This window comes from Manduca sexta, chromosome 23 (assembly GCF_014839805.1).
Source record: "Manduca sexta isolate Smith_Timp_Sample1 chromosome 23, JHU_Msex_v1.0, whole genome shotgun sequence".
Lineage (NCBI taxonomy): Eukaryota > Metazoa > Arthropoda > Insecta > Lepidoptera > Sphingidae > Manduca > Manduca sexta.
In genome coordinates, this window is record NC_051137.1 from 1,036,876 (window position 1) to 1,049,389 (window position 12,514).

The 12,514-nt window shown below is 36.2% G+C and overlaps 1 protein-coding gene across 2 annotated transcripts in view; it reads left to right on the top strand.

Annotated features, from left to right (window-relative positions):
- LOC115443280 overlaps nt 1-12,514 on the top strand; it is a 77,525-nt gene that overhangs the window by 63,111 nt on the left and 1,900 nt on the right. Inside the window, exons 2-3 of one of the 2 annotated variants that reach the window (XM_030168642.2) lie at nt 5,163-5,387; nt 7,602-7,858. In XM_030168642.2, coding sequence (XP_030024502.1) covers nt 5,325-5,387; nt 7,602-7,858 — 320 coding nt within the window. In that variant the 5' untranslated portion in view covers nt 5,163-5,324. The remainder of the gene's footprint in view (nt 1-5,162; nt 5,388-7,601; nt 7,859-12,514) is intronic. The other variant, XM_030168634.2, reaches the window with a different exon arrangement.

The window sequence follows — 12,514 nt, forward strand, 5'->3', positions numbered from 1 at the left end:
TTATTTATTACCTGTCATATTTTTTCAGTTTGTTGGAGGTAAACGAGTTTACAAATTAAGACGTTTTCGTTTCGTTTCTTATAAAAAATAATGTGTTGAATACTTTAACATTTCTTGATGTAACCGTATAGAATGGTTAACAGAGATTTATTCATCTACATTTTACTATGTCTATTCTAACTAATCTATTTTTTACAATAAGCTTAAGGAATGCTCACGATATTCCAATATAAAACTCACAGGCGAACACGACATGTTTTTTGTACATTTTTTTGGATCGCGCCTGTCGCAATGCGCGGGCGCAGCGCGTCGCGTTCCGTGATCAGTTTTAATTGATTTAGACGTGCTCTTGATTCTGACCCGCGGAGAATCTGTCTGCCTCCTGCCAGATGCCGTGACGGCTAACAATTGCAGATATTATTTGACCAAAAACATTGATTTGTAAGATTCAAGAGAAGATAGTTTCGTGAAATAGTTTTAGATTAGCTGTCTATAACTGTTCATGGTTTGTGTTTAATCTATTTGTTAATAGAATGTGCTGATCATGTTAAGTTGGTTTCGTTTAAAAATATTAATAAGCAGTTTGGAAAAAATAATAATTAAGGGCTACATACGAAAACCGTATAAGTCAAAATGAAAGAGTGTGGTGAAAAATTTGGCAAAATAATTTTATTTATCAATTTTGAATATTATCGATTTTTAACGTCACAAAAGCTAAACTAAGTTTATAAAATCATAATACACAGTAAATGAATAGGATTTCCTTCAAACATGGAACACAGTTTGCGTAATGCTTTAAAGTTAGAGGTATAAATAAACAAAGTGTGATAGGTTCTCTAAAATAATTAACTCATTAACCAAACTATACTATCGCTATCGAAGTGATTGTAATCTCTTTTCATTATAATGCATAAAGTCGTGTTATAGCCCGTCAAGGTTAGTAAAAGGCTACACTCCATAAAGGAAAGCGTGGGCAGTGCTAACAATACTTTTTAGATAGGCTGTGTGCGAGATGACTGTTGCCTTGATTAATTGGCGGGTTCGTGTTAAAATGGATAAAATAGGTTCTTAAAGGTTATCAACAAACAAAATTATATTAGTTTTTAATAATAATAATATCAGCCCTGTATTATATACTTGCCCACTGCTGAGCACGGGCCTCCTCTACTACTGAGAGGGATTAGGCCTTAGTCCACCACGCTGGCCTAGTGCGGATTGGTAGACTTCACACACCTTCGAAATTCCTATAGAGAACTTCTCGGATGTGCAGGTTTCCTCACGATGTTTTTCTTCACCGTTAAAGCGAACGATAAATTCACAAAGAATACACACGCGATTTTTTAGAAAAGTCAGAGGTGTGTGCCCTTGGGATTTGAACCTGTGGACATTCGTCTTGGCAGACCGTTCCACACCCAACTAGGCTATCGTCCACACCCAACTAGGCTATCGTTTTTAATAATGCTGAAAAAAAAATACAATAGTTTCTCTTGCCCGAAATTGTTCTTCTTAGTTTTTATGCAAGTCCTTACTAAATGGTTTTAAAGCATTTTTAAAACGTATAATAAATTGTGTATATTTAAATATTATGTTTATTGTACACACACACCATCACGCATTTTATCCCCGAAGGGGTATGCAGAGGTGCAACCAGGGCACCCACTTTTCGCCAAGTGTGTTCCGTCCCAGGATGTGATAGGGGGCGAGCCTATCGCCATATCAGGCTCAAATTCCAGACTCCGAGCTGATATTGAGCAGAAAAACCTAATTATCACTTTGCCCGAACCGGAATTCGAACCCAGGACCTCAGAGCACTGCCGTACTGCGCATGCAGTACAACTACGCCACCGAGGCAGTCACATTATGTTTATTGTACATTATATGTTTATTGTATAATGAATAAAAAAAAAATCAATGGAAATTATTAGTACGGTTTTTTTACATTGAACCATAAATTTAATTATATTTTAAAATACATACAATCGACCTTATTTTGTTTTTCTAAATCATCTTGCATAATAATTGATTACTGTAAAAATCGAAACGTAAACAATGAAGTGTAACTGAAAGTAAAACTAACAAACAACGCCATCTGTGCTTCGGTGACTGAACTATAATAACAACAGAGTTGCGCAACAGAAGGCACACGTGCGTGTCGGTTGTTACTTGTAGTTTGCAGAATTAATTAGTTGCTGTTTACGCTTTTTTGGATTTTGACAATAGATAATGATATTCCATTATATTAATTGATTTATTTTGAGTCATTAACTTATTTTGTCAATCACAAAAAAAACTTATTGACTGGAAATTATTTTAGTATCTAGATGTCCCGGTAATGGACTTTACGCGAGCGGTGCCATGAGCACACCCTAGTCTTATATTAAACATATATATTTAAACAAGAGTTTACAGATAGAATTAATAAATATATAGGTATACAATCTCCAACTAAACTTTTATTTTTTATTTTGCGAATTATTTTCCAAATTCAAATTAACCGATATCTAAATTATAATCTACCTATCATGTAATTCACCAGCCAGTTCCTGTCGGTTGCTGGACAAACATTCCCAGCCTTGTAGGGTGATAGATAAGCAAGTGGGCCGAGTAGTGCTCACTGCCCCCCTTTGTGGGCAAAATTCGTATTTACCTACGCTATCTGTTAGCATAGTGTACGTGACTTTACCTACAATCGTTTGCAGTAGTTCGGCTGTGGAACTTGAGCCACTGTGTTTGGGTTTATATAGTACATAAAAGGTAATTCAAAATGTTTGTTTATAATTTAAAAATATAATATATTTAATAATTTAAATTTCATGTACAAGGTAGTGATAGAGTTCAATTTTGCGTTTTAAGTATTTTCGTGGAAGCTAAAAGCCATGTACAGTTAGCCATATAAGTAGCTTTATCAAAGTTCCACACATTTAGTTTAAAAAACAAACATAGTTTTTCTTTGTCTGAAGGAAGGTCAATGCCTTTTATTGTATTTTGATGAAGAAAAAACAAACTTTGGTAAAAACTCAAAAGTGCGTGACTATTTGAACTTTTGAATAGCTGTTTATGCGACTGACTAATTTAAATTAATTATTGTGATACTATTTTCATTTAAATAGATGTTAATCATCGGATTAGGTCTGGCAAGATCATGTAATCTATAAAGTACCCCATTAGACCGCGAAGAGACTTCCGTCGATGTCACCGCAGCTCCAGTGCGGCGTGGCAAGTAACTAGTTAATGCTGTTGACCACCCAAATCAGTAAGGCCAGGCTGGCAGTAAGAGCCAAATAAAAAATAAACAATAAATCATTAACGTAAAAACAAAGACGAAACGACCAATCACAAAACTCAAATTATATTCTTATTTCAAAATTCAAAACAAATTTATATTTGCTGTTGTCAAACCAACTTTAAACCCTTTTTAGACGCATTTACATGAAGTAATTGAGTTCCTGCTTCCAACGCAACAGCATTGTGACTTCGCCGCATTCCAGATTCATCCGGAGGCCAGTTTTTGCGTTTCCCTTAGAGTTCAAGTTGAAGATGGGCACTCCGTGGATGGGCGTAGGATGTGATTATGCTATATAAGTACGGAAGGAAGCCTCGGCGACAGATGCATGGGTTCTCATCTCTTAATTGGATTGTCTATGGAAAGATTTAGTGTAACAATGTTTTTTAAATGGTACGTTAGTTTTTTTTTAATGTGTGCTAAGGAACGAAAAATAATGGCCGTAAATGTGAGACATAGAGAAAGAAAAATAATGCGAATTGAGATATTTTAAACTGTTCAAATTCCAAATCGTGATGACGTTTTTTCAATGTATATTCAGATTTAACATTTCGTGATATGTTAAATTAAATTATCTATAAATCGTATCAATACATCTATCTGAGAAACGACTCCGTGTACTAACCGGATATTATTCCAATATATAAAAAAAAAAAAAACAATCAAAATCGCAATTACATTCCCATCGAGCGAACAATCGCATATTTCGGAGTAATCCAAGCATTGTATCCTGTGAGGGCAATCACTTCCCGTATTCGAACCCCGGACAGGTGTCGTGTTATCCACCCCGACCCACCCCGCCATATGCTCGGTAGAGCGTGACAGGGCTGTGGGAAACGTTTGTAATTAAATTTGGAATGATTTTTAATTACTTTTCTAGTGGTAATCATTTTATCAGATCTCGTAGTCACAAGGATAATAGTAGAGCATAGAAAGGACCTGAATTGCGCTGGATATTCTGATATTTTAGATGTTAAATCACATAGAACATAGTAACCCCGTTGGCTATTATATTTTTAAGGCACAATACCAAAGGGCTTTCATAAAGCTGACTACGACTTGTAGAAATAGATATTACAGTGGTACCAAGTCGGACGCTAGACTTAGAGAGACCTATAGCCCAGCCCAGCACTTATCCCTAATATATAATATAGTTATTCCGACAATAGTTGTCATAAGCGAGGTTTGGATTAGCAAGATTTGCGAAGTTATCTTCCGAAAGCGATTTTTAAGCTGACTTCTGCAAATTTAGAAGATTGCATGAACGCGCTAGTGGAAAATGCATTTGCAAGTTTTTTCGTAATATATTGCAGTGAGAACTTGCTTGTCTGAACTTATCTTCATGTGACTTAGTCGCTAGTTTTCGCCTTTCATAGCTAGTTGCTATTTCAAACCTAAATACTTACACAATCTTATTTTAATACTATTTCCTGACAAAAAAGTATCGATTTTCAATTCGTCGTCCCGTTTCTTTAGTCACAGCATTTTTTATTAAAGTTTAATGCAAATCAGTCGTTCGAAAGTTGTTATAAAAAATCAATTACCGCTCGTTACCTTAAGATTTTATTACCTTCCACCTTAGTTTATTAACCAATAAAATAAACAATAAAGCCTTAAATTCTTCGCTAATACTGTGTAGGCAGTGTTATAAGAATTGAAATGATGTCTTCCTTAGTTTGATATTTGTTATTACAACTTTGGACGGGTTGGTTAGGTTACATGATTAATTCATGAACATTAGAATTAGAGAAATCAGAATTGCTTTGCCTGGCTGAAAGGATTAAGTATAGTTTATTGAAACCAAAATGTATATTAGATACAGTAAGACGTATTTTGATCCAAACGCGCATATAGCGATAACAATATTTTCCGTGCCCAGACCCGAATTCCACACTATCGCCTGTCGGGCACAAAACAAACACGGGCTATCGACAGCCCTGTTTCCTGCGCGTGCGCCAGTCTGACTACTGACGTGAGACGTCAGTGGGACAGTAGTCGTGCTTGTCAGTAGAGTCTGTGCTCTGTGCCGTGCGCCCGCGCGATGTGCGACCCGCCTGTGCCCGCGCCGCGCATGCGCCTCGCCCTTCACCCGCATAATATACATGTGAGTGAGAATTGGTGATTTATTGTGATTTGATATAGTATTTAATTATTGGTTTAAAGTGCTGTGTGTAGTGTGAGGTTCAAACATGTCAATGCATTTGTAAGGGTTTATTTGGGTTATAAAATAATTGTGTGATTCCTTATTCGATTTAACGCTGGGTGTTTTAAAGTCCTTCATTGGTGATACCCGTAGGACAAGATATCTTACGATCTTTAAAATAAAAACATTATCCACATAGAGTCAGAGCATAAAATATTTTATACCAAGAAATTTGTAATCTTATAATTTGTAGTCTATCCAAATATTTAATTGTTAAGTTGAATAAGAAAGTCCTGATTTATCGTTTAAAGCTTAGGCAGAAGTTTAATAAGTTCACCTACTTTCCTCCACACTAACTTATGTCCCAATATGTGATAAGAGATTAGTCTATCGCTACTTCGAGCTTTTGCCATCATTGCCTACACCAAAAACTTACGACGGCAATGTAGTCCAAGAGTGTATCAATGCTATAGTCCTAGACAAATGAGATTTTAAAAATGTTGTATTTAGATGTTTTCTCCATGCTAGCAGCATTCAAATGTAGTGTATAATGGAGCGCGGTGGGAACTGGTCGCGTGAGAACCTGCTTGGTGGCAATCCTTGCATTCTGTTACGTACGAACCCTGCGCAGCCGGATACTCGGACAATGTGTACACGCAGAATACTGTTTTCTTCTGGTCATATTAAAGTTGGGTTTAGGTTGTTTATTTAAATAACATAGGATGGACAGTCAAAACTGTTTGGTTTTTAAAGATTTGTATAAGTTGTCCGGTATTAGAATTTGTGAGTAATTATTCACTGGGTAGGCAGAAGCGCAACTGGCGCACCGTCTTTCCGCTGCAAGTATTCCCTCCCATGATGTGATAAGGAGCGAGCCTATCGCTGCATCGAGCACAAATCTCACACAGATATATGTTGGGCTATGTCCAGGTCTACTAGTTACACCTCTGCCTACCTCCTCACGAAATCTCTATGATCATGTATTTCGATGCACATTGCGAGCAAAAGCTCTGCGAAAGATTGTTACCAGTTATAAAGATTGTATGAACAAAGAGCTCTCGTCTGGGAACATTACTGTTACTCGTTGTTGTCGGCAGACTATTGTATTTGTTGATTTGCGAACAATATCTCTTAGAACAATTATGCATATACTTGTATAACAGGATAGTTTGTTTGCATTGTTCTTTGATAGAGTTTGAACAGTTGAAGTACAACTAGAGCTTGCTTCAATTAAGTGAATGAAATATTCTATGCCAAATATTATTCGCGGTTGATTTTTTAAAATTTATTTCTGTAATATAGAGTGTCTTCTTACCTAATACATAAACTTTTATTTATTTATTAAAATGAACAACTCACAAAACATACATGGATACATGATTAATATAAAGTTTCAAACGAAAAGCTAAATGTTTTTTATCATTTTATTATATATAAAAATATTGTGTTATCCTGTAATTGGGGTATATATGTATTTGTAAAATGCTGTTGTATTGCCAAACGAATAAAAAACCATATAGTAGAATTATTAAAAATTACTCACCTATAAGGAAAGTAAACTTATTATTGCGGTAGGAATTTGAGGAAAATCTATGCATACATGATTGAGCAAAAGAAACAAGGTCGTTGAACTATGATAAATGCTTCTTAACCATATAAGAGAATTGATAAATAGTTTTTAATACAAATACTATAGCCGCTTCTTACGATACTACAGAACGTATTCAAGCAGTTGAGCCTATATATATTTTGAACTACTTGACGTCGCGCCTCGAACGCAACTAAAACATGCAGAAACACGATATATTGAAGTGCCTTGTACTTTAACGAACGTACGCGCCGAGAGTATATAATAAAAATGCACCATTTCTTTTTTCGCTGCACCTGATGGTATGTGAAGTGGGGTTTAATAGAATATCGACTGTCGAGAGATGATTACCGCCCTGTTGGAACCGGATATACACAGGCTGATCCCAGAACGCAACACATTTATGTGGGCTACTATGGCGGCTTTTAAAAACTTGTGTACGGTGGTCGCTATTCGGGCGGATATAAAATATATTGTACCACCAACAAAACTTTACCTCCTTAAAAAAAATCTAACGCGCATATGTATGCCTTAAGTCTTATCCTTCTTTGTAAACACCCTTCTTATATTAATATTTTTGCCCGCAGACAACAATAAAAGTGTACGCGCGTCGTCTCAGGCCGGACATCGAGTACAAGACCCTCTCAGTGACGTGGGGCACCACGGCGCGCGAGGTGGTGGCCACCCTGCTGGGCAAGTTCCGCATGAGGCACCGCGACCCGCGCCTCTTCTACCTCAGCATGGAGGTGCGCGTGCGCGCCGCTGGCCTGCGGACCACGCTTGTGTTAGACGATGACGCGAGACCGGCAGCGCTGCAGGCTTGCCATCCTAAGGGATACTCTAAGTAAGTCGAATTTGCAATATTTCTTTGTTTTATTCTTTAAATTACAGCAGTCATCCACTACACCTGATGGTAAGCAGAGTAAAGTTTACATAGAATGTCGACTGACAAGACATGATTATTCCTCGTCAGTCGGTACAATTATGCCGGCCTGTTTGAAACCCGATATGTACTAGCTGATCCCGGAACTCGACTAATTTACATGGACCACTATGGCGGGTGTTAAACCTTGTGTACGGTAATCGTTATCCATAACAAGACGTTACCACAATCTCTATATCTAAGGTCAAATTCAAAACAATACCTCCCCACGGAAGCCATTTTGCCTATTACAGTATACAGTGGTACGATTATACAGATATGCAACAAAGGTCGTATTGCATGTTTGGGAATTCCATACAATTTAATATGCACACGCCTTTGAGCTGAAGCGGTAGGCAGAGGTGCAACTGACGCTACTGTTCGTCAATATTGTCGTGTCGTCGTGACTTGTGTGATCAGAAAATCGGGTATAAATTTTCGATAGCTTGACCTGGGAGTCGAACCCATAACCTCACCGTTCTAATCGCAATCATGTTGATAGTAAGTTGTAATATCAAGTAGATAGGACAATAAACGAAGTGGCTTAGTGGTCTATTTGTAATATACAGGTGCTAGTTCGGCTTCCGCGTCGGGTATTTCGTATGACACATTTACGCTGTGTCGTATCCGGGATTGTGTTCCGCGTTTTTGGTTTGTAATTCACGGTATTAACTCGCTGTTAGTGGAGTGGAGTGTATATGTTATAGATAAGTATCTATAACATATACACTCCACGATTTTTTATACAATATCGTTCTGCGAGAGTTTAAGGATCTTTGCTTTGACTAGCCTGAATACATATGTAAGCATTATTTTGTAATTTGGGACTGATATCTACATCCATGTTATTATCCCATGAGGCTAGCTCTTTCTAATTCGCAACTCTTATATTTGTCAATGTAGTTACAATACGCACCGATAATATTTTGCACTTGACAATCCACTTATTCGTTCACCTACATTTTATAATAAAAAAAACCTTTGAATAAACAAACAAATCATGCTCAATACACAAGTAACGTGTCGCGCCGGCCACAACACGGGACCACCGGCCACACGTTCCCGAAAAAGAATCGCTTTTGTCCCTTTTCCGTCCCCTTCCGGCCTGGGCTATTCCCGGCTTGTAAACACGGGCCGTCTGGCACGTAATCAGAAGGTATTAACGGGGGCATTTATGCAAAAAGTAAAGTTTAAATATTGTAAAACATATTTTAAGTTTAGTGTATAGAATTTAAATTTAAAAAAGATTGTAATTAAAATTATTCGAGTCTAGCTGACTGTGCCACGCAAGATAAGGATTTATGTATGCAATGCCTTGTTTAGTAATAATGTATTGATATTAAATATATTAAAACATTGATTGATTATCTCATTAAATATTTGTGATACTTACAAGGTCTTTAAATATGTATAGAATATGTTACGCGATCTGAGAGTTAAATAAATTAGAGTTTATTAGAAAGCATTTCGACATTTTTAATGGATAAGAGCGACCTATTGCTAAACGCTTGTATGTCACCGGCCGCAACACAATGGAACAAGTCCCAACAGTACAATTTCAACACTCGTATTGTGACTGTAAACGTTCAAAAACTGGTTGAAACTTTAGCAATACAATTAAGAAAGACAGTCCTGTTAAATGTAAATCATTTAGTTAAGTTGTTTTCCTTTTATTCCTTTCTCTTACACTGCGGCTAACTGAGTTATGAGTAATGATAGGTTCTAAGAATATCACCTGGGCCATGTAAATATTTATTGGATTGTCTAATGAATGATACGTCATAAAGTTAGTGTGTTTTTATCTATACAAATTGTAAAACAAAGTCCCCTTTTCTGTGTGTTTATTTCTAAAAATCTACTGAACGGATTTTTATGAAATTTGGGATAGAGATAGTTTAAGATCTTAGGAAGGTTATAGGCTACTTTCTATCTGGGGAAAATATATAACGGGACTTTTATCCCGAAAAATCCTTCACGCGGACGAAGTCGCGAGCAAAATCTAGTAGATTAATAAAATTACAATATTTTGTGGCCATCTATTTTTCACTTAGCACGGTTTAATGAATAAAAATTTTAATAAATAAACATCGCTTATAAAATACTATTTAACCAGGGGTCTCTGTCCCCCACGACCGTCCCTAAATCCGTCCGAAAAGAAATAAAAACGGTAAAAAGTCGGCGGCTTTATTGACCATATGGATGATGTAGCGCCATGTGTTGACAGCGCTCGACTCTACTCTATGTAGAGTTGCACTCAGTCGGTAGAGCTCTTAACAGTGCGTACTTAACGTTTATGTGTGGAGTGTGGATGTACTGGGATTGTTCTATCGTGTAGCGCCCAAAACCAATAAACTATACCAAGCGCTGTGTTCAGATTGATCTCTACATTAAACCAATGTTAATTAGTTATGTGTATTTTGATTTTAAATTTAGAAATTAAATTAGTTTACGACTACTAAATCGCGAATAGTTACGTAAACCAGATTCATTTTAATGTCTAATTTTCGCGTAAACGTAAGATATCATTATGATATTGTATGGTTGATTTCGTGATTTATTATAAGATAGCGATTGAGATCGTTTGTTGGATTCTGATATTAAAAAAAAAATTCTAGTAGCAAGGATGATAGACAGAGATGTTAGGTTTGAACCATGAATATATAGGTATAATATCTACGAAAAGAGTGGGTTTTGAGTACTCCCTATCAGTCTTTCTGTTGATAATGACAGCATATTTTTAGTTCTTTTTTGTCGCAGTTATATTTAATCTTTATGGCGTGACATTTTGAAACAATTATAAATACAGTAAATGATAGAAATACTGGGGCCTTATTCTCTATCCCGCACGTTATTTAAACAGTGTGTAACAAGCACGTAACACAATGCATCATGTTTAGGACTATAGAAATTTGGCTTACAGAATACCATTCCACGCACATTTCTCGAAGATAACATGACACGGCCGCGTTACGCGTTTACACTATCATACAGAATAAGGGCCCTGGGTCAGGAATGGGATTTCAAACTAGAACAGGGTTTATTTTTATATTTAGCATGTATGTTTATTTCGTGATATGTGTGATTAACATGTTCAGTAACAACTTTACAATAAAGACACAGACAATCGTAATGGTGAGGATGGTTATTGCTAAGCCATTTGAAATTTTAATTTTATTTAAAAAATGAACATAAATTTCAGTTGTTTTAATTATTTTAAAATTGCTGTAAATACAAAGTGATAAATCATAGGTAAATTAAAATTAATTGATGACGTTTATTGACAAGATAGTAAATAATATCGCCTGTTTTATGGATTCTAACACATCAAAAATATTACCTGTTTTACGATGTCAAAACACTATATTTATAAAATAAAACTACTTCTCTCAGACACTGTATTAAATTACTTACAGCTGTGAAAGCAAATAAAAGTTTATGAGGTTGAACTGCAACGATTAGTCTCTATATAAGTTAACTATGGACTAGTTTGTAACTGTAAACTTAGGTGTATCTGTACTTTCTTTAGTAAATATTTTTAAAACAAGCGAGCGCATTGGTTACCCTTGCGAGTAAATAGTTACCATCGCTCATGTCCAAAATAATAGTTATTGTTGATCACATTTATTGTTGTTAACGACCCTTATAAAAACTTTGGGAGTTATAAGGAATTGGGAACTACAATTTTTCTATATTATATGTTATTGTTGAAATATAATTATTTAAAAGTCTAAATTTTTTTGACGTTTCGAAGACTAAAAACTACTTTATCTATAGTCTTCGAAACGTCGAGAATAAATTCAACATAAAAAACACGATAATATCCGGAAAAATTGTGTTACTTCAATGTATCATTATTTCCTATCGTTTTAAGAAGTAACCCCTATTACCTTGCCTTCGGAAAATCAAATCAAAATGTTCTGATATTATTCGCTATGGATTACGAGTGTCCGTGCCCTTCCTCTACCCCTGTTTATCTTGGTCCAACGGTACCGAATCTAGTCCGGCAGTCCACCCACTTTCACTGATAAGCGTGCAGGATTACTGCGAATTAGTGGAGCTTGTGATGCTGATAATAAAGGTCGTTGATAAAAAACTTACGGGATGTGAATGTGGGACATGGTTAAAATACATTTTGAATCATTTTACACATGCTTTTTTGTTGCTTTGAATGACGAGACGAGCTTGCTGTTCGTCTGATGGTAAGCGATACGACCGCCCATAAACAGTAGAAACACTATTCAACACTTTGAATTACAAAATATTGTTTTGTATTCCACTACGCTCGCCATCCTGAGACATGAGATGTTATTAAGTCTTATTATGTCCAGTAGTTACACTGGCTACAATGACCTTCAAATCGGAAGACAAGAGTGACTACATACTGCTGCTTGGCGGCAGAAATAGACATTGCAGTGATACCTGCCCAGGCATACTCTCGCATATGAGAGACCTACCACCAGTACATACATTATCATAGGGTGTTATCTTTTTAAGTATATAATATTATACAATTCATTTAGTACAGCGTTTAGTTAGTTTCCGTTTAGTACAGCGCGAGTTAAATCCCTGAATGTATCA